Below are 27746 nucleotides of genomic sequence, written 5' to 3' on the forward strand. Positions count from 1 at the left end.
TATGCTTCTAAGATGGTTTATTGATTTCTTCTTTATTTACAGAATGGGCACAGCGGTGTTAGAACACAGGCAACGCTTGACAGTAAGTTTACAAAGCTTGGTTGCACAAAGGACTTTCTGATCTTTCCTTATTGCTTACTGAGCACACAACTGCAGCAGTGACATCTAGTTTAAGGTTTTCTATTGTTCTTCCTGACTAATTCTTGGCTGACCCATTTGACTTTCTTTTGTGCTTGCACATAGTACAGTGCTTGCTTCTTGACTTTCAGTCAAGAATTATTAGCAGCCCTAATAAATCTACAAACCTAAGCAGTCTTAGAATTAAAGAAGCTGCTTTGCTGCTGCTTTTCCTTTTAAATTTACCTGCCAAAATTATTTAATATAAAATGAAAAATTAATATTTAATTTCTTAGCAATTCCTCCAGTTCTCAGTTGGGAAGTTGCAAGTAGCATTTAGCTATAATGAAACAGTCACAATCTTTGAGTGCACCTCTCAGTGGGTATAGTGCTACTTATGCCCTGTAACGCATCCATGGGGAGTGACAGTGACTAACGTGTTCCCTCTGCCAGGTAGCTTGCTGCCTTGCACTGGAGTAACACCACCACAGTACTGGCTCTGATACAGGCATAACTGTTACCTTCATTTTGGTCTGTTTCTAATGTGGTATTTTACTTGTAGCACTCCTACAGCTCTCTTCCTGAAGTTAAAATAATTAAAGTGTAGTATTTCCTTTTCTGACCTTTATGTGCTGCTCTATGGAAGTTTTCAAGGGTAGCAGTCTGACTAAACATCTTTTAGTATACCAACACTTCAATTTCAGGTTTGTCCTCCTCTTAAGCATCTCTTCAGGTAGGTCATTAGTGGGGCAACCTTTTTTTTTATACTTCTGAGTAGAAAGAAGTTGTATTCAGACCTGTAAACAGTGTTAGTGCCAAGTTCAATTTTAATGAGCAGGAAGAAGGTATATGCCCGAAGAGTTAGCACTTAGAACATTGCTATACATAAAGACAACTTTTCAAGTGGAAAACTTTCCTACTCTCATGTACAGAATTAATAAACAATTTATAAAATTCACTACAGGACTTGTCATTTTGCTATGGAGAATAAAAATCTGATAATTCCTAGTATTTTTTTTTTTTTTTTAGTTATTCTGTGATGGCTTTATTAGTCCCTTTTTCTGTGCCAGTTTTCTTTTGAAAAAACTTGTGGGTTTTTTTTTTTCTGTATCTCAAGCGCATAAACTGGAATCAGTCTTCTTTCATATATTTATTTCATGCATCCAAATCAATCAGTTTCTTCCTCTGTTGTCAGTTACTCTCCTGCTTACTACCATGGCAAGGACCTTTTGTTTTCTGTTTGTTCTGACTAAATGACCAAATCCAGCAACCTGACCTGGATCATTTAGCCAGAACAATAACATGAACAATCTGGGTAGAGGACCTTCCAAGTGTATGTTTGACTTCTCTTTGGTGACCGTTCTAAAACTGTCTCATGTGTACTGCTGGTTGGTGATTCACTGGGTATTGGTCTCTGGTGTGCTGTGGAAGCATAGCCCTGCAGAAGGCAGGGCTCAGCTCTCTTATGGGGTGTTTTTGATGGGTGAGTGCCTTTGAATATTTGAACTTTGTATTGTTTTCGCAGGACAAGATGCAAATGTAGAAACTGGGATTTAATGTTGTGCTATAAAGTTGTTCAGTGTCTTATTACAGTACAGCGATCCTTTGGAAAGGCATGCCTGTGGTAAACAAATTTAACTGTGTAGCCAAAAATGTAATATTGAAGCTAAACACTTTTTGATATCTAGGTCAAATAAAGTAAGTCAGTATCTGACAACTCTTTAGCCATTAAAAGTCCTTAATGCTGTGCTCAATTTTTGCCTTTTATTGTAGCTGGTTTTATTCTACTGCATTACACATTTGGCTGAGTACTCCAAATGAGTAAGTGCCTTTGTACTGCAGGGACATGGGTCTTGATCATCAAAGGTGCTGTGTAGGTTCCAATGAAGAAGCAGAAGTGTAGGTAAAAAGCAGATTTTTGAAAAGCTCAAATTACTTTTGTTTACAGAACCAAATCCAAGGCATTTTAAAATGAGGATTGATTTGTGAGCAAAAGCTAGTAATCCCGATAGTGGGAGATGAAGTGCAGAAGACTGTAGTTTACTGCAGGTGTAGCAGTGAAATTATTAATCTGTTGTAGGCAAACAGGTTAAAAGGAAAAAGCAATAGCTCTGTTGCTGTTTGTTTTTTCTTTAATAGCCAGATTGCTTGATGCTGGTACTTAAGGGTCAGGTTTCTGTAAACCAGGAGGAGAATACTACTGTATTCCTGAATCCAGGCTGGGACGTCAGGTATGCTGGAATTTGTCTTTTAATGCCTTTTTTTTTTTTTAATTGTTACAGCTACTTCATCAGTTCCAGCACCTAAGACAGAGCCTCCTCCCTCACTACCTTCTGCTGGTTCTCTGCCTAGTGTTGTATCCACCACTGCCTCGCTTTTGCCTTCAGCATCGCAGCATGTGTCAACATTGCCCAGCTTGCCCCAGTCTGGTGATTTGGCCAGCTGCTCACTTTCCCAGTTAAGCAGGTACAGGAGGAGTTGTGATAAACGGAAAGGGTTTCCATTCTGGGGAAAGAACAGACATAAGGGTGATTGTGTACGCTGGCTGTCAGACACCACGGTCCCCTTTTCTGACATTAACTAGGAGAGAGATCTAGGAGAGACCAGGATGTTTCTGGTTTCAAAGCATCAGCTTTGGGCTGGTTTTTAATGATAGAGCAACACCTGCTCCCCTCAAGTTTTTGTGGTAGATAAACAACTTTGTGTTTCAAGGGGCTCTTGCTTCAATCATGCCAGCTAAATTGATTCCCCCAGTTTGCTTTCTCTACTTTGTCCACAGTGCCTGCTGTTTGTTTAGTGTCGTATGTTTGATATAATTTTGTAACAGTTTACTTCCTGGTTAATTTTGAAATATTGTAGTTTCATTTATATTTGTATTTCTTAAAATTAAAACACAGAAATAATTCCACAGGGAATGTGTGTGGGTTTGTGGGTGGGTTTGTTTGTTTTTCTAAGACATTTCCTTAAGACACTTCAAAATACCAGATGGGTGTTCTGGAAGTGCATCCAGCACAGCCTATCTCATTTGCCATATCCATCCGATTTACCTCAGTACTTATTACTTGAGCTTTATCCTCAGGCAGGTGACAACCTGAGGATGTACTGGTTGAGCTATATTTTTAATGCTCACCTTCATAGTGTATTTGTTAATGTAAGAAACTGATTTGGTGGGGTAACAAGGGGTTGTTTTCTGTTTCACAGCTAGGACATTGTTGATTCAATACGCTAGTATTTTCTATTTAATAAAATGCTAAATATGTCAAATAACAAGAATTATTCCATTCACATTAGCATCATGTCCCCACATTTGTTTGTTGAAAAGCTGTAAACATTGGTAGAAATTTTAAATGGAGGGGTAATGCTTCTGGGCAGATAACAAGTGCCATGAAAAGATGATGCCTGAGTTCTAAGCATGTCTGATTTGGTTGTGCTAGTGGCTGCTGTATGTGTCTCTACCATAGGTCAGAAACTGAATTAAGGCTTATTTAGAAGAGCTGGGCAGAGTGGTGAAGGAGTGGTTTAAAACTGCATGTTGGACTGAACTATTTCTTTCTTTGCTGCCTGAAGTGATGTCATTGTAATTCTTGCAGATGGGGAGCAGTATTAGAGAATGGCAATAACATTAATCTATGAAACTGCCAAGATTTATTCTGGTCCCACACCTTGAAAAGCAGCCAGAAGTCTTTGCCCTTAATTTAGGGCATATACTTTAGCCTACTGATATATTTTCTTGTGGCTGTTTCCATAGAGAATACTTAAGTATGTGTTATGATTAGGATTTTCATGCCTGTGATTCCACATGAGGAAGAGTTTCTTGAGCACCAAATCATATGTATTTTTTATGGCTTTGGTTTGCCTTTGTTCAGAGTTCATTATATTTATTCCATACTGTACATTAAGGTATGTTCTTGACTTCGAACGTAAAGTGTAAGTTTTATCCGTGTAAATGTTTAAGAACCAGTTTCAGTCACTTTTCAGGGAGACACTTAAAGGCCTTGGGATTACAGATGAATGTTGGTGGTGCCAGAAGTTCACAGTCTTGCTCAGATAGGGGAAAAAAATGTGGTACTAAAATTTTGAGTGGTTGAATTAAACTTATGCGGGTTAAAATGTGAGAAAAAACATAATAAAACAAAGCACTGCCTCACCTAATTAATACCTGTGGCAGGCAGCAGCAGGTGCTTAGGAAAAGAATGAGACATAAACTTTGTGTTCAGTGTACCTTCTGGGTTTGGATTTTAAGTGTCTTGGTATTGTTGCTCTATAATTCCTGAAGCAACTGTTTTTTTTCTAAAAATATAGTGAATTGATAAATACGAATTATTGGTGTTTCAGATGTTTCTTGTTTATAGTATTTGTCTGTGTTCTTCAACTTTTTTTTTTAAGTGGTAGGATACTAATTTAGAGGAAAAAATGTCTGTAGTGGTGTGTATATATGCACAATTTTCTCTAATATCCTACGGTGTGTTTATGTATACACACATCGACAATTTTTGTTCTTTTAAGTAATATCCTACTACCTACTCGATGTTTACATATAAATATATGTTCATATATATAAATATATTTATATTAAAAACAGTTCTAGAAAAAATATTTTTAATAATCCTTTGCAATTTTTTTATAGCTCCCTTTCCAATCATCAGAGCAGCCTGTCCCCTGCCTCAGTGTTGTCTTCAGGCGCATCACACGTGGTAAGACCTATTTGGATTTCAAGAGATGTTTGGCATATGGTCAGTTTATCTGATCATTAAGAGCCTCTCTCTTAAAGTTCATTGTGTCCCGCTACCCTCCGAACCAAACCAAGAGCCTTATCCCAGGGAAGAAGGACTGCCGGCCCTCTAGTGGTAGAAAAGTCTTTACCACTTGTAATTTGTATTAGCTCAGGAGTGGCTGTTACAGACTTGCCAGTTACACAACTGCAGCTGAAAACTTCGTGCTGGCAAGGGGGAATGGAACAAAGAAAGAATTTCTTGCAGCAAATACACTGGGGAGGGGAAATAAATCTTTAGAAGTGGCTCTCTGAAACTGCTCCAAAAATGTGAACTGTTTTTGTCTAGCAGTCTGCACTCCAGAGCTTAGCTGGCAAAATGCAGGTGATACATGTCATGACAAATGTGTCATGACAAATGTCTCATGACAGATGATTTTACCATGTGGCATTGTTGTCACCTGTGTATTTAATGCATTTGTTTCAAATGGAAGTGAACACAGTGCTATAGATGAGGTTCCATAAACAAAGGTCAGAAACACGGCCTTGTTCTGTGGTGGGGTACTTCTGTACAATTCATTTGGGGTCTGCAGATAGATTATTACTTTTCTTTATGCCTGTATTTTGGTTTGTAATGCTCCATCCCTATGGAGTACATAACTTGAAAGTTCACAATCAAACATCCTTTCTGTTGTCAAGAGTTATTTGGGCTTCTGTGTGTTGATGACACTGTTTTGCAGGTGTGATCAGCTTACAGCTGAGGTACTCTTGAGGTGCTGGATTTAAAAGAGAAACTCTTTTATCCTCATTTGTTCCTGCAGTGCATCTGCTCTGAGCTTGTTTACCACACTGACTCTGTGTGGGGCACTGCAGTTTTAATCTTCTAAATTCCACAAGTGCATTTGGAAACAAATACTGTCTTTTGAAAGAATATAGGAGTTTATTTGTCATAACAAGTACTAGCTTAAATGAGTGTACAGGCGAAGGGCAAGAAATGATGCGATGGAATGATGTTTGAGTTACTATGGAATAATTTTGCGATCATGTAGTGATTTGAATTAAGCACTAATAATTTTCTTTGAATACTTAATATCACAAGCATGCAACTTAGTTGCTTCCTTGGTATATAGCTAATGCTTATCTTTTGCATGTGCTACTACTACTTTAAAGATTGTTGGGGTTTTTTTGATGGTTGGTCATTGCCCCAACATCTTCCACTGTGGTTTATTTGCTCTGTGATTATCATTCTTTTTGTCTCCTTTCTAGCACACTAGTGTTGAGAACACAAGTTCACTCCAGCCTTCAACAACCTTTTCAACTGTTTCAACCTCAGCCAGTAGCACCACCTCTTCAGTTGTCAGCATGGCAAGCAGTATGAACACTACAAACAGCCTTGGCCTGGGCGTTTCCAGTGTGTCCATACCAACTGCTACCACACGAGCAGCTCCCTTAGTGTCTTCAGGTTTGCAATATTAACAGATCACGTGGATAGACAGAGGACTTCAGTCGGCAGGGCTGTCAGTTGAGCGTCTCACCAGCCATAACTACGCTGAGAAATCCACACTCGACTAGCATTTTCAGCATGCTTAATTTGCTGACTTATAAAATAAAGTTGTCTGGTTCTGTGTATTTGAAATATTTCTTAGGGTGTTATGTGGCATTTATGTAGCACATTCCATCCCCAAAGAGTTTGATAAGTAGATACCAGTGCAGTTCTAACTTTGGAAATTTTGGTCTGAGAGATTCACACAGTTTGTATTGCAGCTTGTGATCAACTTTTGGCTGTGAGTTCACCTTGGGTTTAATTTCAGTCTTCTCTGTGACTTGAATTCGTTTTTGAGTATCAGTATATAATGCAGTGTCCTCATTATCATATGCCATATCCCTATTGCCACATGTATGGAAAGGAAAACAAGTGTCTGGTGTCTGGGTCATTCCACAGCCAAGGGTACTTTAGAAAAAGGGCCCACAGAGAGAGAAAGATGGAGAGGCCTCTTGCACTGAAGTGGAAGCCATGCTAAATTCTCTTTTGTTTCTCTGTAAGCAACTTGAAGTGCTAAATGGAAATCCTGTGGAGGGAAGTGAATGATTCAGATATTAAGATCAAGCTTACTTACGGAAGGATTTCTCATTCCCATACTTTGTAAATGAAGTGTGATGACTTTCCAAAGTGCCATTTTTTTTTTTTTCTATTGCCTGCTTCTTAGCACTGCTTCTTGGAGGCAACAGAAACTGTTTCAGTTGTCTTCTTGTTGCTATTCTCAGTTGCAGTAAGTCACCCATGAAAAGTATGCTGGCAACATTTAGTGCTTTCCAGTCTGCTGCTGGTGTTAAGGGGGGATGTGTTGACAGAGCAGAAAATGAGAGAATTTGCTCTCTTAGATTGAGAACAATGCCTGAATTTTGCTTTCAGGAAAGGAGTGAGGAAGGAAGAAGTTTCTGTAATTCTTGTAATCCCCTTGGAGAAAGTAAATGACAGAATGAGACTGTTTTGTGCTGGGACTGCTTTCAGTTCTAAGTCGCCTGTACTTTTCCTTCCTTGAGGCATGGTTAAACTCTTCAGCCTATTTTGAGTGTTTTCATCAACCAGCACAAAATTATTCTGCTTAGTTCTGCTAAGCTATCACAGTGCAGCCGCCAGGGCTTGTGAGCGATTTTTGTCTCGATGCTGAAGCCTTATCTTCTCCAGAGGCTTGTTAAAGTATCTGTATTTTGATTCTGCAGGCAAAGCTCCCCCAAACCTGCCCCAAGGTGTACCACCCTTGTTGCATAACCAGTATATTGTGGGACCTGGAGGACTTCTGCCTGCCTACCCAGTAAGCAATTTAATTGTTCTGTCCTTGACTGCTTGACTCTTAGTGCAAGTGGGCCCTCCAGACCTGCTGCTGTCTATGCCAAGGCATTAATGTTAGCACAAGCTGCACCTGGAATTGGTGTTCCAAATGCTGAAGGATGTATGAATTATATTCTGGGGGGGTAGTTACTGCTGATAGTAAACTGCAGAAGTGTTCGTACAGACCTGATTGGCTGCTGTTGAATCTAAATGTGCATGTTGCTGTGCTTTTCAGTCCTGTCAGTTTTTAGGCCGTTTTAGTAGAATTACACTTATTCAGGCTTGTGATACTGGAATAGGTTTTCTATAGTAATGGTTGAAATGTTCTATGTGTCCTGTCTGCCGTCCTTTGAAAGATTGCACGTAGCTGCTTGGTGTCTGACAAGGATCAACACATTTTTGGTTATCTGTTACTTTGAATTGGAAACTTCATCTTTCTGTATCACACTGAATACAAGGGAATGCCGTAGGTCGCTTTGTGGTCTAGTCATAAAATAACAATTCCTGCTATTCTCTGCTCCAATCATTACTTCTAAGAAGGCTGATTCTCTTGCTCCCAAATCTGAATGCCCTGTAGATTTTTTACATGTTGATGAAAGATGCATCTGTAGAAACAGTGTTGAAGGTGGGACAGTCAAACTCTCCTCAGAGGACTGCTCTCAGCAAGAAACATCAGAGTGACAAGCCATTTTAAGCATAGCTATACCAGCCTTAAAATGCTACAGCACACTGTGGTAGCACAATGCGATGTACAGCTGTACACCTTTAAAATACACTGGGCCTAAGTCAAACTCCTGTTTAAAGCCCCAAACTGGTCAGAGAAAAGTATTATAATGATGTTGTATTTTTATCTGTCTTTAAGCAGATTTATGGTTATGATGATCTCCAGATGCTTCAATCCAGGCTGCCAATGGTAAGTGAATGACATCATTTATTTACATTTAAACAAGTTATCTTTAGTGTTGGTCAGTTGTGTTCAGTTTGTTGAACACAAACTCGTTCATTTACTGGTGGCTAAGACTTTATCCTTGTGTTTTATGTTCTGTTTTCTTAAATATCCACAAACGGTTTCTCTGGGTGGTACAAACTGATACAGAGCAACTGTTGCATCATGCATTTGTCATCTGGAAATTCTGTAAACAGCAAGTATGGTCTGTACTTTTGAGTGGAGAAATTTTCTATTGTTGTAGCAGCAGTATGAGGTCTTCTCAAATCTAGTTGAAATCTGAGTGTGAATGTTTAGTTTTGCCAACAGGTAAGGTTGAACACCAAGTACACAAATTGATATCCAGTAGGTGCTCCTAATGGGGCAATAAGCCGTGATCTGGAAAAGAAGTATCACTGGATGCATGCGATAATTAAAGGTCCAGGTCAGTACCGGGTCTTTCATGTGGAGTCTGGGGACAGCCAGAGTTAGATAGTCAAAGATGAGTACAGGGATGTCGCAGAAAAACTCTGTCCGCTTGCACATCCTGAATTAAAAGAATAAAGCTGTGCACATTGCTGAAGATAGCCAACGAGACATGATCCTTGGAGGAACTGTAAGCTGAAATGAATAGCAAAGCTAGAAAAACCTTGCCTTGTAACCACGACACACATGGTTACATTGTTAGGATCTTCTCTAGGATTGCTCTTCACTTTCATCAGCCTGCACTTCCCAGATGTTTCCTCATTTTCTGTTGCTCTCTGGGCAGGAGTGCTTTTCTCCACATAGACCACAGAGTCATGCAGGGGCTGGAGCTGTCCATTATTGTTAATGGAAACTTAAGTTCCAAGAGGCCAGCAGCTGAAAATTATTGATGTTCTATATTTGTAGGGAGAGCAAATGGAAAGAAATAAATTATTGGGTAATGCATAATCTAAAATAAAGACAGCAAAGCAGCAGGAGAAAAGATTCTTAACCTCTCCATTAAGAGAAAGAGTAAGGATGAACTAGAGAAAATGGTAGGATGCATGTTGTTAGTGTGGCTGTATATAACACTTGAGTTCCACAAGATCTGGAAAGTAGATGCCAGGAAGATGGTGCTACACTCTTTTCAGTGGTGCCCAGCAACAGGACAAGGAGCAAGGGTCATAAACCAAAAAAGAAGTTTCACCACAAGAAAAGGAAGACCTTCTTTATGTTGAAGGTTGTAGACCACTGTAACAGGCTGCCGAGGGGGGTTCTGGAGTCTCCTTTCCTGGAGGCATTCCAAACCCGCCTGGATGCATCCCTGTGTAACCTGATTTAGCTGGCCTTTCCTTGGCAGAAGGTTGTACTGGATGGTCCTCAGACATCCCTTCCAACCCTAGAGATTCAATGATTCAGTGATAGTGAGTTCTGCAAGCTTTTGTAGCAGGGAAATCCATGTGTGGCACCGGTGGTGGTGTCAGGACATTGTTGGGCTGGGAGCCACGGTGATGTGGGACAGTGTTGTATTTTTGCTTGCTGTGCTTGGGATGCTGGAAGGTGCAGGATGATGTGGCGTTGCCAGGTGCAATCAGTGCAGGAGGCAGGGCCATGGTGGATGTGCATGACTGGGCCCTAGTTAGTTTTGGCCTACAACAGCTGCAGAGAGGTTGTCAAGCAGCGCAGCGCGAGAGTTGTTGTGACAGATGGGAGCGGCACAAGAGGTCCGTGCCTTGCGTGTAGTGAGTAGACCAGACGCGGCGATGGTCGTTCGGTCCGAAGTGGGCTGGGTGTTGGAAAACAATGAGGATAGAAATGTCGGGGAATTGCTTGTGCAGAGGATGGCTGAACTGTGTCAGAGGCTTTCCAAAGAGGTGCTGGGTAGTGCCTCTTTGGAGAGGTGGGAAGTGCAAGTGCGGGCATGGGGCGTGCAGATCCTTGTTTGGAGCAGGGCTTGGAGTAGGTGTTGGGGAGAAGTCCCTTTCCCGCGGTCGAAGGAGAGGTCGGTGCGCTTGTGAGAGGAGAGGCAGTGGCGGAGTTTTGTGAAGAGGTCTTTATTTGGTGTGAATAAATAGGTGAATAAATAGGTGAATAAATAGGTGAATAAATAGGTGAATAAATAGGTGAATAAATAGGTGAATAAATAGGTGAATAAATAGGTGAATAAATAGGCGGCAGCGTGTGCCAATAAATAGAGCAGCTGTGTCGGGGAGCAGCGGGCGCAGGAGCCGCGGGGTCGGGGCGGCTCTGTCGGCGGCTGTTGCGGAGGGTGCTGGAGGCCCGAGGTGGGTGTGTGCGGGCGCTGCCCCAGCGGTGCCGGTGTCGGGGCGGTGCGGGAGCGTGGGGTGGCCGTGCTAATTGCGCACGGTGCGGGTGAGGTTGTGCAGGTGCTGGAAGCAGAGGCGAGCTTCGAGGCGGACGTGGTCCCAGGCGCAGGCGCTGTGGTTGTGTGCGCGCAGGAAGTCCTGGATGTGTCGGAAGTATTTGTTGATGGAGAGCAGCGGGTTGCGGGGCCCTTGTCCCGGGAAGAGCGTGGCGTCGTGCGGCAGGCAGTGCTGGAGGCGCTGGATGCGGTGCTGGAGGCTGTTGAGGAGCTGGTGCCGTGGCTGGTTGTGCCAGTGCTGGGGGGTGCTGGGGCTGGTGAGGGTGTGGAAGAGGTGCTGGAGGATGCGGAGGGCGGTGGCGGCGGCTTGCTGCGGGTGGGTGATGTGCAGGAGGGTGTCGGGGAAGAGGGGCGCCTGCTGGTGTTGGCAGGGCGGCGTGGGGCTGGGAGCCATGGCCTGGAGGAGCTGGAGGCTGCGCCAGGGGAAGGTGTCATCGCGGGCAGGCCGGTGGTGGCAGGCGAGGCCGGTGGCGAGAGCCGTGAGGAGGAGCAGGAGCGCCGGGGCGCCGCGGCCCAGGCGGGGCTGTGCGGTTGCGGGCGCAGGCATGGTGGGGCTGCGGGTGCTGCCTGGTGGGCGCTGGGGAGGAGCGTGCTGCGTCTTGGTGGTGGTGCGGGTGGGCGCTGTGCTGGGGATGCTGCCGGGTGGCAGCTTTATGTGGTGCCAGCGCGGCTTCCCCTCCTGGCTTTGCGCTTGCGGCCGGTTGCCGGTTGTGGTTTCCAGTTTCGGTAGGGGCTCTGCCGCGTTTGTGAAAGAGCCTTTTTTGGCGTGGTTGTGTGCGGGGAAGTCCTTGGCCATGCTTTGTGGTTGTGTTTTGGTTGGTGCTGGTTATGGCGGCAGGGGTTTCGGTGTAGTGTTTCGTGGAGATGGGAAAGCTCAGGGGCAGCCACATGTGAGGCAGTCGTGCTGCTGGTGAGTTTTTTGTGGTTTCTGCTTTTCCTCTGTGGCTCTGTCTCTTTCCAGTTGTGCTGTGCTGGATTTCCCTTCCTGCCCTATTCCCTTTTCCTTTCTGTTGGGCTGTATCAGTCGTTGTGGGATTTTGCTCTTGGTATGTTTTATTGTGTGATTACATCATTTTGTGTTCAAGTGATGACGTCATTGGTTATTGTGTTTCTGGATATTTGTGACACTTTTCTGATTCTGTTTTTGCTTTCATCACTGTGCATCGTTTCTATCTTTTCTTTAATGTTTTTTGTTTGCAGTGGTCTTTTTTTTTGTTGGAGCTCTTGTGTGCGTACTTGTGCTGAGGACAGGAGGTATCAGAGGTGGTTGCTGATGGCCTTGTGAGGTGAAAGGCCTTTTGTTCTCAAAGGCCCTTGCTGAGGGATGCGGTGGCTACAAGTGCTCCGGGTAACCTGTGACATTGTCTCACCACCTTCGTGGTGAAGAATTTCTGGAAGTGGAAAAGGGGACAGTCAAAGTGGGGAGACCAAAAGGAGCATTGTCACTGTACGCAGAGATAGAACGAGGAAAGCCAAGGTGAGCCTAGAACTGAGCCTTGCAGATGACATAAGGACAACAAGGAGGGCTTCTTCATGTATACCTAGCAGGAAAAGCAAGATAAGTATAATGTGGGGCTAATGCTGTATCAGTTGGTGTCCTGATTACAGAAGACGCAGAAAATGCAGAATTAGTGAACGTCTTTTTCGCCTCAGTCTTTACCAGTAAGGATGTCCCTCTGGCGTTTCAGACCTTGAAGGTTATTGATGAAGGCTGGAGAAAGGAAGAATTGTCCAAGTATGCGGAACAGGAGAGGTGCCCGATGACTGGAGAAGACCAATGTTACTCTGTCTATAGAAAGGGCAAGAAAGAGGTTCGGGAAATCACTGTCCCATTTCAGTCTGATCTCCATACCTGGATAGGTGATGGAATAGGTCAATCTGGTGGTCAGAACCAAGCATGTTAAAGAAAATAAGATCCTGAGGAGTAGTCGGCATGGATTCACCAAGGGTAGATCTTGCTTGGGCAAAGTAATAGCCTTTTACAATGATACGGCAATAGGGGTTGACGAGTGGACAGTAGTGCATGTTATCCACCTCTGGTTCAGCAAGGCTTTTGACACCGTCTCCAGTAAAACCCTCATACGTGAGCTTAGGAAGTGCCTCTCGTCTCACCTGCTCAGCAAGCTCTTCTTGAGTTGGGGGAAGCCACGTCTGCCCAGCACCTACTCCAAGCCCTGCTCCAAACAGGGCTCTGCACAGCCCACGCCCTCCCTTCCCTTTGCCACCTTCCCAATGAGGCACTTCCAAACACATCTTTGGGAAGCTTCTGATGGTCTTTAGCCATCCTCTGCACAAGCATTTCTTCAGCACTTGGCTTCTCAAGGTTTTCCACTGCCCACCCCACTCTACACCGACTGAGGATCATCAGCTCTGGATTTGCACTCGGGAAAAGCCCGGACCTGCTGGGCTCCTCGAAGATCAGGGACACAAACAGCACCACAGGCTTGAAGCACCTCTCCAAGGAGGAAAGCTTGACAGAGCTGTTCACTTGGGTGAGAGAAGGCTCCAGAGCGACCTTCCAGTGGCCTTTCAAGCCCAATAGGAGGCTTCCAAGAAGGCTGGGGACAGACTTTCATAGAAATACATCATGGAATGAACTAGGTTGGAAAAGACATTTAACGTCAAGCCAAAGTATCATTCCAGGACTGCAAAGGCTACCACTAAACCATGTCACGAATGGCTTTGTCTAGGAGGTTTCTGAACGCTTCCAGGGACAGTGATTCCACCACTGCCCTGGGAAGTGTTCAGTTCTGAGCACCCTCTCAGTGAAGGAATTGTTCCTACTATCTAATCTAAACCTCCTGTGGCACAGCCTGAGGCTATTTCCTCTTGTCCTGTCACTTTTAATGTGGGAGAAGAGATTGCCCCCCAGCTCACTGTAACCTCCTTTCAGGTAGTTGCAGAGAGCGATAAAGTCCTCCCTGAGCCTTCTCTTCTCCAGACTAACGCCCCGCACAGGTCCCTCAGCCGTTCCTCATCACACTTGTTCTCCAGAGCCTTCACCAGCTCCATTGCCCTCCTCTGGCCCCGCTCCAGCACCTCAATGTCTCTCTTGTAGTGAGGGGCCCAGAACTGAACACAGGATTCGAGGTGCAGCCTCATCAGTGCCCAGTGCAGGGGGATGATCACTGCCCTGGCCCTGCCGCCACGCTATTGCTGGTCCAGGCCAGGGTGCCGTTGGCTTCTTGGCTGCCTGGCCACAAGCTGCTTATGTTCATGTCCATCAGTCAGCTCCTTAGCACCTTCAGGTCCTTTTCCACTGAGTAGCTTTCTAGCCACTCTTCCTGAAGCTTGGGGCATTGCATGGGGTTGTTGTTGCCCAAGTGCAGGACCTGACAGATTGCCTTGTTGAATCTCATACCATTGATCAGAGCCTTTCCAGATGCCTCTTCTACGTGCGTGCAGATCACCTCCAGAATGACCTGTTCCGTCACCTTTCCAGGGATAGAGGTGAGGGTGACTGGCTGGTGGTGTCCTGAGTCCTCCTTCTGTTTTCTATAGATGGATGACATTGGCATTCCTCCAGCCATTTGGACACCTCTCCCATGGTCCAGGATTGTCCAAGGATGATGGAGGCAGCAGAGCAATAACTTCTGCCAGCTCCCTCAGCACTCTTGCCTGCATCCCAACAGGGCCCACGGGTTTATTGGTATTGAGTCTGTCCAGCCTACCCCTACCCCAGCTCCCTACAAACTGGGGGAAGTCTTCCTTTGTCCAGCCTTCATCTCTAACCCCAGAGGTCAGGGAGTCCTGAGGGCCATCCTTAGCTGTAAAGGCTGATGCAAAGAAAGCATTCAGTAACTGGGCCTTCTCTGTGTCTCTTCTATTACCAGGACATCTGTAAGATTTAGCAGTGGTGCCACATGTTCCTTGTATTCTTTTTGCTGCTGAAATACTCACAGGAGCCCTTTTTGTTGACCTTGATGTCTTTTGCAAGGCTCAGTTTTAAGGGGGCCTTGGCCTTTGTCATTGTATTTCTCCATACACTGAGAATATTCCTGTAGGTCGCCAACTTGGCCTGTCCCCCTTTCCACCTGAAGAAATTCTCTACCACGAGAGTGCTGAGACACTGCCAGAGGTCACCAAGAGCAGTTACAGCTGCCACCAGCAACCTTCTGTGATAGGTCCTACCCTCAGCAGCAGGATGCATTTAGGACCTCCAGAGAAAAATGCACCACTCAATAAATGATTTAAGTACACTTGGAGCACTGTGTGCAGTTCTGGTGTCCTCAATATTAGAAGGATGGAGAGCTGTTGAGGCAAATCCAGAGGAGGCCATGAGGATGATCAGGGGGACAGAAAGACCACCCATATGAGCGCAGGCTGAGAAAGTTGGGGCTGTGCATCCTGGAGAAGAAGAGCTGCGTGGAAACCTCATAGCAGCATTGCAGTATCTGAAGGTGGCCTGCGAGGATGCAGGAGAAGCAGTCTTCATCAGGCACAGTAGCCATAGGACAAGGTTTTAACCTCAGGAAGGCAAAGCTCACATTAGATACAAGGAAACAGTTCTCTACCGTAACAGTGGTGAAACACTGGAACAGGTTGCAGAGGCAGTGGCGGAGTTTTGTGAAGAGGTCTTTATTTGGTGTGAATAAATAGGTGAATAAATAGGTGAATAAATAGGTGAATAAATAGGTGAATAAATAGGCGGCAGCGTGTGCCAATAAATAGAGCAGCTGTGTCGGGGAGCAGCGGGCGCAGGAGCCGCGGGGTCGGGGCGGCTCTGTCGGCGGCTGTTGCGGAGGGTGCTGGAGGCCCGAGGTGGGTGTGTGCGGGCGCTGCCCCAGCGGTGCCGGTGTCGGGGCGGTGCGGGAGCGTGGGGTGGCCGTGCTAATTGCGCACGGTGCGGGTGAGGTTGTGCAGGTGCTGGAAGCAGAGGCGAGCTTCGAGGCGGACGTGGTCCCAGGCGCAGGCGCTGTGGTTGTGTGCGCGCAGGAAGTCCTGGATGTGTCGGAAGTATTTGTTGATGGAGAGCAGCGGGTTGCGGGGCCCTTGTCCCGGGAAGAGCGTGGCGTCGTGCGGCAGGCAGTGCTGGAGGCGCTGGATGCGGTGCTGGAGGCTGTTGAGGAGCTGGTGCCGTGGCTGGTTGTGCCAGTGCTGGGGGGTGCTGGGGCTGGCGAGGGTGTGGAAGAGGTGCTGGAGGATGCGGAGGGCGGTGGCGGCGGCTTGCTGCGGGTGGGTGATGTGCAGGAGGGTGTCGGGGAAGAGGGGCGCCTGCTGGTGTTGGCAGGGCGGCGTGGGGCTGGGAGCCATGGCCTGGAGGAGCTGGAGGCTGCGCCAGGGGAAGGTGTCATCGCGGGCAGGCCGGTGGTGGCAGGCGAGGCCGGTGGCGAGAGCCGTGAGGAGGAGCAGGAGCGCCGGGGCGCCGCGGCCCAGGCGGGGCTGTGCGGTTGCGGGCGCAGGCATGGTGGGGCTGCGGGTGCTGCCTGGTGGGCGCTGGGGAGGAGCGTGCTGCGTCTTGGTGGTGGTGCGGGTGGGCGCTGTGCTGGGGATGCTGCCGGGTGGCAGCTTTATGTGGTGCCAGCGCGGCTTCCCCTCCTGGCTTTGCGCTTGCGGCCGGTTGCCGGTTGTGGTTTCCAGTTTCGGCAGGGGCTCTGCCGCGTTTGTGAAAGAGCCTTTTTTGGCGTGGTTGTGTGCGGGGAAGTCCTTGGCCATGCTTTGTGGTTGTGTTTTGGTTGGTGCTGGTTATGGCGGCAGGGGTTTCGGTGTAGTGTTTCGTGGAGATGGGAAAGCTCAGGGGCAGCCACATGTGAGGCAGTCGTGCTGCTGGTGAGTTTTTTGTGGTTTCTGCTTTTCCTCTGTGGCTCTGTCTCTTTCCAGTTGTGCTGTGCTGGATTTCCCTTCCTGCCCTATTCCCTTTTCCTTTCTGTTGGGCTGTATCAGTCGTTGTGGGATTTTGCTCTTGGTATGTTTTATTGTGTGATTACATCATTTTGTGTTCAAGTGATGACATCATTGGTTATTGTGTTTCTGGATATTTGTGACACTTTTCTGATTCTGTTTTTGCTTTCATCACTGTGCATCGTTTCTATCTTTTCTTTAATGTTTTTTGTTTGCAGTGGTCTTTTTTTTTGTTGGAGCTCTTGTGTGCGTACTTGTGCTGAGGACAGGAGGTATCAGAGGTGGTTGCTGATGGCCTTGTGAGGTGAAAGGCCTTTTGTTCTCAAAGGCCCTTGCTGAGGGATGCGGTGGCTACAAGTGCTCCGGGTAACCTGTGACATTGTCTCACCACCTTCGTGGTGAAGAATTTCTGGAAGTGGAAAAGGGGACAGTCAAAGTGGGGAGACCAAAAGGAGCATTGTCACTGTACGCAGAGATAGAACGAGGAAAGCCAAGGTGAGCCTAGAACTGAGCCTTGCAGATGACATAAGGACAACAAGGAGGGCTTCTTCATGTATACCTAGCAGGAAAAGCAAGATAAGTATAATGTGGGGCTAATGCTGTATCAGTTGGTGTCCTGATTACAGAAGACGCAGAAAATGCAGAATTAGTGAACGTCTTTTTCGCCTCAGTCTTTACCAGTAAGGATGTCCCTCTGGCGTTTCAGACCTTGAAGGTTATTGATGAAGGCTGGAGAAAGGAAGAATTGTCCAAGTATGCGGAACAGGAGAGGTGCCCGATGACTGGAGAAGACCAATGTTACTCTGTCTATAGAAAGGGCAAGAAAGAGGTTCGGGAAATCACTGTCCCATTTCAGTCTGATCTCCATACCTGGATAGGTGATGGAATAGGTCAATCTGGTGGTCAGAACCAAGCATGTTAAAGAAAATAAGATCCTGAGGAGTAGTCGGCATGGATTCACCAAGGGTAGATCTTGCTTGGGCAAAGTAATAGCCTTTTACAATGATACGGCAATAGGGGTTGACGAGTGGACAGTAGTGCATGTTATCCACCTCTGGTTCAGCAAGGCTTTTGACACCGTCTCCAGTAAAACCCTCATACGTGAGCTTAGGAAGTGCCTCTCGTCTCACCTGCTCAGCAAGCTCTTCTTGAGTTGGGGGAAGCCACGTCTGCCCAGCACCTACTCCAAGCCCTGCTCCAAACAGGGCTCTGCACAGCCCACGCCCTCCCTTCCCTTTGCCACCTTCCCAATGAGGCACTTCCAAACACATCTTTGGGAAGCTTCTGATGGTCTTTAGCCATCCTCTGCACAAGCATTTCTTCAGCACTTGGCTTCTCAAGGTTTTCCACTGCCCACCCCACTCTACACCGACTGAGGATCATCAGCTCTGGATTTGCACTCGGGAAAAGCCCGGACCTGCTGGGCTCCTCGAAGATCAGGGACACAAACAGCACCACAGGCTTGAAGCACCTCTCCAAGGAGGAAAGCTTGACAGAGCTGTTCACTTGGGTGAGAGAAGGCTCCAGAGCGACCTTCCAGTGGCCTTTCAAGCCCAATAGGAGGCTTCCAAGAAGGCTGGGGACAGACTTTCATAGAAATACATCATGGAATGAACTAGGTTGGAAAAGACATTTAACGTCAAGCCAAAGTATCATTCCAGGACTGCAAAGGCTACCACTAAACCATGTCACGAATGGCTTTGTCTAGGAGGTTTCTGAACGCTTCCAGGGACAGTGATTCCACCACTGCCCTGGGAAGTGTTCAGTTCTGAGCACCCTCTCAGTGAAGGAATTGTTCCTACTATCTAATCTAAACCTCCTGTGGCACAGCCTGAGGCTATTTCCTCTTGTCCTGTCACTTTTAATGTGGGAGAAGAGATTGCCCCCCAGCTCACTGTAACCTCCTTTCAGGTAGTTGCAGAGAGCGATAAAGTCCTCCCTGAGCCTTCTCTTCTCCAGACTAACGCCCCGCACAGGTCCCTCAGCCGTTCCTCATCACACTTGTTCTCCAGAGCCTTCACCAGCTCCATTGCCCTCCTCTGGCCCCGCTCCAGCACCTCAATGTCTCTCTTGTAGTGAGGGGCCCAGAACTGAACACAGGATTCGAGGTGCAGCCTCATCAGTGCCCAGTGCAGGGGGATGATCACTGCCCTGGCCCTGCCGCCACGCTATTGCTGGTCCAGGCCAGGGTGCCGTTGGCTTCTTGGCTGCCTGGCCACAAGCTGCTTATGTTCATGTCCATCAGTCAGCTCCTTAGCACCTTCAGGTCCTTTTCCACTGAGTAGCTTTCTAGCCACTCTTCCTGAAGCTTGGGGCATTGCATGGGGTTGTTGTTGCCCAAGTGCAGGACCTGACAGATTGCCTTGTTGAATCTCATACCATTGATCAGAGCCTTTCCAGATGCCTCTTCTACGTGCGTGCAGATCACCTCCAGAATGACCTGTTCCGTCACCTTTCCAGGGATAGAGGTGAGGGTGACTGGCTGGTGGTGTCCTGAGTCCTCCTTCTGTTTTCTATAGATGGATGACATTGGCATTCCTCCAGCCATTTGGACACCTCTCCCATGGTCCAGGATTGTCCAAGGATGATGGAGGCAGCAGAGCAATAACTTCTGCCGGCTCCCTCAGCACTCTTGCCTGCATCCCAACAGGGCCCACGGGTTTATTGGTATTGAGTCTGTCCAGCCTACCCCTACCCCAGCTCCCTACAAACTGGGGGAAGTCTTCCTTTGTCCAGCCTTCATCTCTAACCCCAGAGGTCAGGGAGTCCTGAGGGCCATCCTTAGTTGTAAAGGCTGATGCAAAGAAAGCATTCAGTAACTGGGCCTTCTCTGTGTCTCTTCTATTACCAGGACATCTGTAAGATTTAGCAGTGGTGCCACATGTTCCTTGTATTCTTTTTGCTGCTGAAATACTCACAGGAGCCCTTTTTGTTGACCTTGATGTCTTTTGCAAGGCTCAGTTTTAAGGGGGCCTTGGCCTTTGTCATTGTATTTCTCCATACACTGAGAATATTCCTGTAGGTCGCCAACTTGGCCTGTCCCCCTTTCCACCTGAAGAAATTCTCTACCACGAGAGTGCTGAGACACTGCCAGAGGTCACCAAGAGCAGTTACAGCTGCCACCAGCAACCTTCTGTGATAGGTCCTACCCTCAGCAGCAGGATGCATTTAGGACCTCCAGAGAAAAATGCACCACTCAATAAATGATTTAAGTACACTTGGAGCACTGTGTGCAGTTCTGGTGTCCTCAATATTAGAAGGATGGAGAGCTGTTGAGGCAAATCCAGAGGAGGCCATGAGGATGATCAGGGGGACAGAAAGACCACCCATATGAGCGCAGGCTGAGAAAGTTGGGGCTGTGCATCCTGGAGAAGAAGAGCTGCGTGGAAACCTCATAGCAGCATTGCAGTATCTGAAGGTGGCCTGCGAGGATGCAGGAGAAGCAGTCTTCATCAGGCACAGTAGCCATAGGACAAGGTTTTAACCTCAGGAAGGCAAAGCTCACATTAGATACAAGGAAACAGTTCTCTACCGTAACAGTGGTGAAACACTGGAACAGGTTGCAGAGGCAGTGGCGGAGTTTTGTGAAGAGGTCTTTATTTGGTGTGAATAAATAGGTGAATAAATAGGTGAATAAATAGGTGAATAAATAGGTGAATAAATAGGCGGCAGCGTGTGCCAATAAATAGAGCAGCTGTGTCGGGGAGCAGCGGGCGCAGGAGCCGCGGGGTCGGGGCGGCTCTGTCGGCGGCTGTTGCGGAGGGTGCTGGAGGCCCGAGGTGGGTGTGTGCGGGCGCTGCCCCAGCGGTGCCGGTGTCGGGGCGGTGCGGGAGCGTGGGGTGGCCGTGCTAATTGCGCACGGTGCGGGTGAGGTTGTGCAGGTGCTGGAAGCAGAGGCGAGCTTCGAGGCGGACGTGGTCCCAGGCGCAGGCGCTGTGGTTGTGTGCGCGCAGGAAGTCCTGGATGTGTCGGAAGTATTTGTTGATGGAGAGCAGCGGGTTGCGGGGCCCTTGTCCCGGGAAGAGCGTGGCGTCGTGCGGCAGGCAGTGCTGGAGGCGCTGGATGCGGTGCTGGAGGCTGTTGAGGAGCTGGTGCCGTGGCTGGTTGTGCCAGTGCTGGGGGGTGCTGGGGCTGGCGAGGGTGTGGAAGAGGTGCTGGAGGATGCGGAGGGCGGTGGCGGCGGCTTGCTGCGGGTGGGTGATGTGCAGGAGGGTGTCGGGGAAGAGGGGTGCCTGCTGGTGTTGGCAGGGCGGCGTGGGGCTGGGAGCCATGGCCTGGAGGAGCTGGAGGCTGCGCCAGGGGAAGGTGTCATCGCGGGCAGGCCGGTGGTGGCAGGCGAGGCCGGTGGCGAGAGCCGTGAGGAGGAGCAGGAGCGCCGGGGCGCCGCGGCCCAGGCGGGGCTGTGCGGTTGCGGGCGCAGGCATGGTGGGGCTGCGGGTGCTGCCTGGTGGGCGCTGGGGAGGAGCGTGCTGCGTCTTGGTGGTGGTGCGGGTGGGCGCTGTGCTGGGGATGCTGCCGGGTGGCAGCTTTATGTGGTGCCAGCGCGGCTTCCCCTCCTGGCTTTGCGCTTGCGGCCGGTTGCCGGTTGTGGTTTCCAGTTTCGGCAGGGGCTCTGCCGCGTTTGTGAAAGAGCCTTTTTTGGCGTGGTTGTGTGCGGGGAAGTCCTTGGCCATGCTTTGTGGTTGTGTTTTGGTTGGTGCTGGTTATGGCGGCAGGGGTTTCGGTGTAGTGTTTCGTGGAGATGGGAAAGCTCAGGGGCAGCCACATGTGAGGCAGTCGTGCTGCTGGTGAGTTTTTTGTGGTTTCTGCTTTTCCTCTGTGGCTCTGTCTCTTTCCAGTTGTGCTGTGCTGGATTTCCCTTCCTGCCCTATTCCCTTTTCCTTTCTGTTGGGCTGTATCAGTCGTTGTGGGATTTTGCTCTTGGTATGTTTTATTGTGTGATTACATCATTTTGTGTTCAAGTGATGACATCATTGGTTATTGTGTTTCTGGATATTTGTGACACTTTTCTGATTCTGTTTTTGCTTTCATCACTGTGCATCGTTTCTATCTTTTCTTTAATGTTTTTTGTTTGCAGTGGTCTTTTTTTTTGTTGGAGCTCTTGTGTGCGTACTTGTGCTGAGGACAGGAGGTATCAGAGGTGGTTGCTGATGGCCTTGTGAGGTGAAAGGCCTTTTGTTCTCAAAGGCCCTTGCTGAGGGATGCGGTGGCTACAAGTGCTCCGGGTAACCTGTGACATTGTCTCACCACCTTCGTGGTGAAGAATTTCTGGAAGTGGAAAAGGGGACAGTCAAAGTGGGGAGACCAAAAGGAGCATTGTCACTGTACGCAGAGATAGAACGAGGAAAGCCAAGGTGAGCCTAGAACTGAGCCTTGCAGATGACATAAGGACAACAAGGAGGGCTTCTTCATGTATACCTAGCAGGAAAAGCAAGATAAGTATAATGTGGGGCTAATGCTGTATCAGTTGGTGTCCTGATTACAGAAGACGCAGAAAATGCAGAATTAGTGAACGTCTTTTTCGCCTCAGTCTTTACCAGTAAGGATGTCCCTCTGGCGTTTCAGACCTTGAAGGTTATTGATGAAGGCTGGAGAAAGGAAGAATTGTCCAAGTATGCGGAACAGGAGAGGTGCCCGATGACTGGAGAAGACCAATGTTACTCTGTCTATAGAAAGGGCAAGAAAGAGGTTCGGGAAATCACTGTCCCATTTCAGTCTGATCTCCATACCTGGATAGGTGATGGAATAGGTCAATCTGGTGGTCAGAACCAAGCATGTTAAAGAAAATAAGATCCTGAGGAGTAGTCGGCATGGATTCACCAAGGGTAGATCTTGCTTGGGCAAAGTAATAGCCTTTTACAATGATACGGCAATAGGGGTTGACGAGTGGACAGTAGTGCATGTTATCCACCTCTGGTTCAGCAAGGCTTTTGACACCGTCTCCAGTAAAACCCTCATACGTGAGCTTAGGAAGTGCCTCTCGTCTCACCTGCTCAGCAAGCTCTTCTTGAGTTGGGGGAAGCCACGTCTGCCCAGCACCTACTCCAAGCCCTGCTCCAAACAGGGCTCTGCACAGCCCACGCCCTCCCTTCCCTTTGCCACCTTCCCAATGAGGCACTTCCAAACACATCTTTGGGAAGCTTCTGATGGTCTTTAGCCATCCTCTGCACAAGCATTTCTTCAGCACTTGGCTTCTCAAGGTTTTCCACTGCCCACCCCACTCTACACCGACTGAGGATCATCAGCTCTGGATTTGCACTCGGGAAAAGCCCGGACCTGCTGGGCTCCTCGAAGATCAGGGACACAAACAGCACCACAGGCTTGAAGCACCTCTCCAAGGAGGAAAGCTTGACAGAGCTGTTCACTTGGGTGAGAGAAGGCTCCAGAGCGACCTTCCAGTGGCCTTTCAAGCCCAATAGGAGGCTTCCAAGAAGGCTGGGGACAGACTTTCATAGAAATACATCATGGAATGAACTAGGTTGGAAAAGACATTTAACGTCAAGCCAAAGTATCATTCCAGGACTGCAAAGGCTACCACTAAACCATGTCACGAATGGCTTTGTCTAGGAGGTTTCTGAACGCTTCCAGGGACAGTGATTCCACCACTGCCCTGGGAAGTGTTCAGTTCTGAGCACCCTCTCAGTGAAGGAATTGTTCCTACTATCTAATCTAAACCTCCTGTGGCACAGCCTGAGGCTATTTCCTCTTGTCCTGTCACTTTTAATGTGGGAGAAGAGATTGCCCCCCAGCTCACTGTAACCTCCTTTCAGGTAGTTGCAGAGAGCGATAAAGTCCTCCCTGAGCCTTCTCTTCTCCAGACTAACGCCCCGCACAGGTCCCTCAGCCGTTCCTCATCACACTTGTTCTCCAGAGCCTTCACCAGCTCCATTGCCCTCCTCTGGCCCCGCTCCAGCACCTCAATGTCTCTCTTGTAGTGAGGGGCCCAGAACTGAACACAGGATTCGAGGTGCAGCCTCATCAGTGCCCAGTGCAGGGGGATGATCACTGCCCTGGCCCTGCCGCCACGCTATTGCTGGTCCAGGCCAGGGTGCCGTTGGCTTCTTGGCTGCCTGGCCACAAGCTGCTTATGTTCATGTCCATCAGTCAGCTCCTTAGCACCTTCAGGTCCTTTTCCACTGAGTAGCTTTCTAGCCACTCTTCCTGAAGCTTGGGGCATTGCATGGGGTTGTTGTTGCCCAAGTGCAGGACCTGACAGATTGCCTTGTTGAATCTCATACCATTGATCAGAGCCTTTCCAGATGCCTCTTCTACGTGCGTGCAGATCACCTCCAGAATGACCTGTTCCGTCACCTTTCCAGGGATAGAGGTGAGGGTGACTGGCTGGTGGTGTCCTGAGTCCTCCTTCTGTTTTCTATAGATGGATGACATTGGCATTCCTCCAGCCATTTGGACACCTCTCCCATGGTCCAGGATTGTCCAAGGATGATGGAGGCAGCAGAGCAATAACTTCTGCCGGCTCCCTCAGCACTCTTGCCTGCATCCCAACAGGGCCCACGGGTTTATTGGTATTGAGTCTGTCCAGCCTACCCCTACCCCAGCTCCCTACAAACTGGGGGAAGTCTTCCTTTGTCCAGCCTTCATCTCTAACCCCAGAGGTCAGGGAGTCCTGAGGGCCATCCTTAGTTGTAAAGGCTGATGCAAAGAAAGCATTCAGTAACTGGGCCTTCTCTGTGTCTCTTCTATTACCAGGACATCTGTAAGATTTAGCAGTGGTGCCACATGTTCCTTGTATTCTTTTTGCTGCTGAAATACTCACAGGAGCCCTTTTTGTTGACCTTGATGTCTTTTGCAAGGCTCAGTTTTAAGGGGGCCTTGGCCTTTGTCATTGTATTTCTCCATACACTGAGAATATTCCTGTAGGTCGCCAACTTGGCCTGTCCCCCTTTCCACCTGAAGAAATTCTCTACCACGAGAGTGCTGAGACACTGCCAGAGGTCACCAAGAGCAGTTACAGCTGCCACCAGCAACCTTCTGTGATAGGTCCTACCCTCAGCAGCAGGATGCATTTAGGACCTCCAGAGAAAAATGCACCACTCAATAAATGATTTAAGTACACTTGGAGCACTGTGTGCAGTTCTGGTGTCCTCAATATTAGAAGGATGGAGAGCTGTTGAGGCAAATCCAGAGGAGGCCATGAGGATGATCAGGGGGACAGAAAGACCACCCATATGAGCGCAGGCTGAGAAAGTTGGGGCTGTGCATCCTGGAGAAGAAGAGCTGCGTGGAAACCTCATAGCAGCATTGCAGTATCTGAAGGTGGCCTGCGAGGATGCAGGAGAAGCAGTCTTCATCAGGCACAGTAGCCATAGGACAAGGTTTTAACCTCAGGAAGGCAAAGCTCACATTAGATACAAGGAAACAGTTCTCTACCGTAACAGTGGTGAAACACTGGAACAGGTTGCAGAGGCAGTGGCGGAGTTTTGTGAAGAGGTCTTTATTTGGTGTGAATAAATAGGTGAATAAATAGGTGAATAAATAGGTGAATAAATAGGCGGCAGCGTGTGCCAATAAATAGAGCAGCTGTGTCGGGGAGCAGCGGGCGCAGGAGCCGCGGGGTCGGGGCGGCTCTGTCGGCGGCTGTTGCGGAGGGTGCTGGAGGCCCGAGGTGGGTGTGTGCGGGCGCTGCCCCAGCGGTGCCGGTGTCGGGGCGGTGCGGGAGCGTGGGGTGGCCGTGCTAATTGCGCACGGTGCGGGTGAGGTTGTGCAGGTGCTGGAAGCAGAGGCGAGCTTCGAGGCGGACGTGGTCCCAGGCGCAGGCGCTGTGGTTGTGTGCGCGCAGGAAGTCCTGGATGTGTCGGAAGTATTTGTTGATGGAGAGCAGCGGGTTGCGGGGCCCTTGTCCCGGGAAGAGCGTGGCGTCGTGCGGCAGGCAGTGCTGGAGGCGCTGGATGCGGTGCTGGAGGCTGTTGAGGAGCTGGTGCCGTGGCTGGTTGTGCCAGTGCTGGGGGGTGCTGGGGCTGGCGAGGGTGTGGAAGAGGTGCTGGAGGATGCGGAGGGCGGTGGCGGCGGCTTGCTGCGGGTGGGTGATGTGCAGGAGGGTGTCGGGGAAGAGGGGCGCCTGCTGGTGTTGGCAGGGCGGCGTGGGGCTGGGAGCCATGGCCTGGAGGAGCTGGAGGCTGCGCCAGGGGAAGGTGTCATCGCGGGCAGGCCGGTGGTGGCAGGCGAGGCCGGTGGCGAGAGCCGTGAGGAGGAGCAGGAGCGCCGGGGCGCCGCGGCCCAGGCGGGGCTGTGCGGTTGCGGGCGCAGGCATGGTGGGGCTGCGGGTGCTGCCTGGTGGGCGCTGGGGAGGAGCGTGCTGCGTCTTGGTGGTGGTGCGGGTGGGCGCTGTGCTGGGGATGCTGCCGGGTGGCAGCTTTATGTGGTGCCAGCGCGGCTTCCCCTCCTGGCTTTGCGCTTGCGGCCGGTTGCCGGTTGTGGTTTCCAGTTTCGGCAGGGGCTCTGCCGCGTTTGTGAAAGAGCCTTTTTTGGCGTGGTTGTGTGCGGGGAAGTCCTTGGCCATGCTTTGTGGTTGTGTTTTGGTTGGTGCTGGTTATGGCGGCAGGGGTTTCGGTGTAGTGTTTCGTGGAGATGGGAAAGCTCAGGGGCAGCCACATGTGAGGCAGTCGTGCTGCTGGTGAGTTTTTTGTGGTTTCTGCTTTTCCTCTGTGGCTCTGTCTCTTTCCAGTTGTGCTGTGCTGGATTTCCCTTCCTGCCCTATTCCCTTTTCCTTTCTGTTGGGCTGTATCAGTCGTTGTGGGATTTTGCTCTTGGTATGTTTTATTGTGTGATTACATCATTTTGTGTTCAAGTGATGACGTCATTGGTTATTGTGTTTCTGGATATTTGTGACACTTTTCTGATTCTGTTTTTGCTTTCATCACTGTGCATCGTTTCTATCTTTTCTTTAATGTTTTTTGTTTGCAGTGGTCTTTTTTTTTGTTGGAGCTCTTGTGTGCGTACTTGTGCTGAGGACAGGAGGTATCAGAGGTGGTTGCTGATGGCCTTGTGAGGTGAAAGGCCTTTTGTTCTCAAAGGCCCTTGCTGAGGGATGCGGTGGCTACAAGTGCTCCGGGTAACCTGTGACATTGTCTCACCACCTTCGTGGTGAAGAATTTCTGGAAGTGGAAAAGGGGACAGTCAAAGTGGGGAGACCAAAAGGAGCATTGTCACTGTACGCAGAGATAGAACGAGGAAAGCCAAGGTGAGCCTAGAACTGAGCCTTGCAGATGACATAAGGACAACAAGGAGGGCTTCTTCATGTATACCTAGCAGGAAAAGCAAGATAAGTATAATGTGGGGCTAATGCTGTATCAGTTGGTGTCCTGATTACAGAAGACGCAGAAAATGCAGAATTAGTGAACGTCTTTTTCGCCTCAGTCTTTACCAGTAAGGATGTCCCTCTGGCGTTTCAGACCTTGAAGGTTATTGATGAAGGCTGGAGAAAGGAAGAATTGTCCAAGTATGCGGAACAGGAGAGGTGCCCGATGACTGGAGAAGACCAATGTTACTCTGTCTATAGAAAGGGCAAGAAAGAGGTTCGGGAAATCACTGTCCCATTTCAGTCTGATCTCCATACCTGGATAGGTGATGGAATAGGTCAATCTGGTGGTCAGAACCAAGCATGTTAAAGAAAATAAGATCCTGAGGAGTAGTCGGCATGGATTCACCAAGGGTAGATCTTGCTTGGGCAAAGTAATAGCCTTTTACAATGATACGGCAATAGGGGTTGACGAGTGGACAGTAGTGCATGTTATCCACCTCTGGTTCAGCAAGGCTTTTGACACCGTCTCCAGTAAAACCCTCATACGTGAGCTTAGGAAGTGCCTCTCGTCTCACCTGCTCAGCAAGCTCTTCTTGAGTTGGGGGAAGCCACGTCTGCCCAGCACCTACTCCAAGCCCTGCTCCAAACAGGGCTCTGCACAGCCCACGCCCTCCCTTCCCTTTGCCACCTTCCCAATGAGGCACTTCCAAA

General features: G+C 48.8%; 5 protein-coding genes across 5 annotated transcripts in view; 1 reads left to right on the top strand and 4 right to left on the bottom strand.

Moving 5' to 3' along the window:
- Positions 1-27746, top strand: part of UBAP2 (ubiquitin associated protein 2) — a 102017-nt gene that overhangs the window by 45269 nt on the left and 29002 nt on the right. The window contains exons 15-20 of the mRNA XM_065664048.1: positions 43-82; positions 2400-2583; positions 4745-4811; positions 6095-6290; positions 7553-7644; positions 8527-8574. Of these exons, the coding sequence (XP_065520120.1) occupies positions 43-82; positions 2400-2583; positions 4745-4811; positions 6095-6290; positions 7553-7644; positions 8527-8574 (627 nt within the window). The remainder of the gene's footprint in view (positions 1-42; positions 83-2399; positions 2584-4744; positions 4812-6094; positions 6291-7552; positions 7645-8526; positions 8575-27746) is intronic.
- LOC136004975 (interferon-like) lies at positions 10905-11480 on the bottom strand. The gene has a single exon (XM_065662011.1). It carries the CDS (start codon positions 11478-11480, stop codon positions 10905-10907), a length of 576 nt encoding a protein of 191 aa, XP_065518083.1.
- Positions 15764-16339, bottom strand: LOC136004631 (interferon-like). The gene has a single exon (XM_065661275.1). It carries the CDS (start codon positions 16337-16339, stop codon positions 15764-15766), a length of 576 nt encoding a protein of 191 aa, XP_065517347.1.
- LOC136004636 (interferon-like) lies at positions 20623-21198 on the bottom strand. The gene has a single exon (XM_065661279.1). The coding sequence runs from the start codon at positions 21196-21198 to the stop codon at positions 20623-20625; it is 576 nt and encodes a 191-aa protein (XP_065517351.1).
- On the bottom strand, positions 25470-26045 carry LOC136004632 (interferon-like). The gene has a single exon (XM_065661276.1). It carries the CDS (start codon positions 26043-26045, stop codon positions 25470-25472), a length of 576 nt encoding a protein of 191 aa, XP_065517348.1.

The sequence above is a fragment of the Lathamus discolor genome, chromosome Z (genome assembly GCF_037157495.1).
Source record: "Lathamus discolor isolate bLatDis1 chromosome Z, bLatDis1.hap1, whole genome shotgun sequence".
In the NCBI taxonomy this organism is placed as follows: domain Eukaryota; kingdom Metazoa; phylum Chordata; class Aves; order Psittaciformes; family Psittacidae; genus Lathamus; species Lathamus discolor.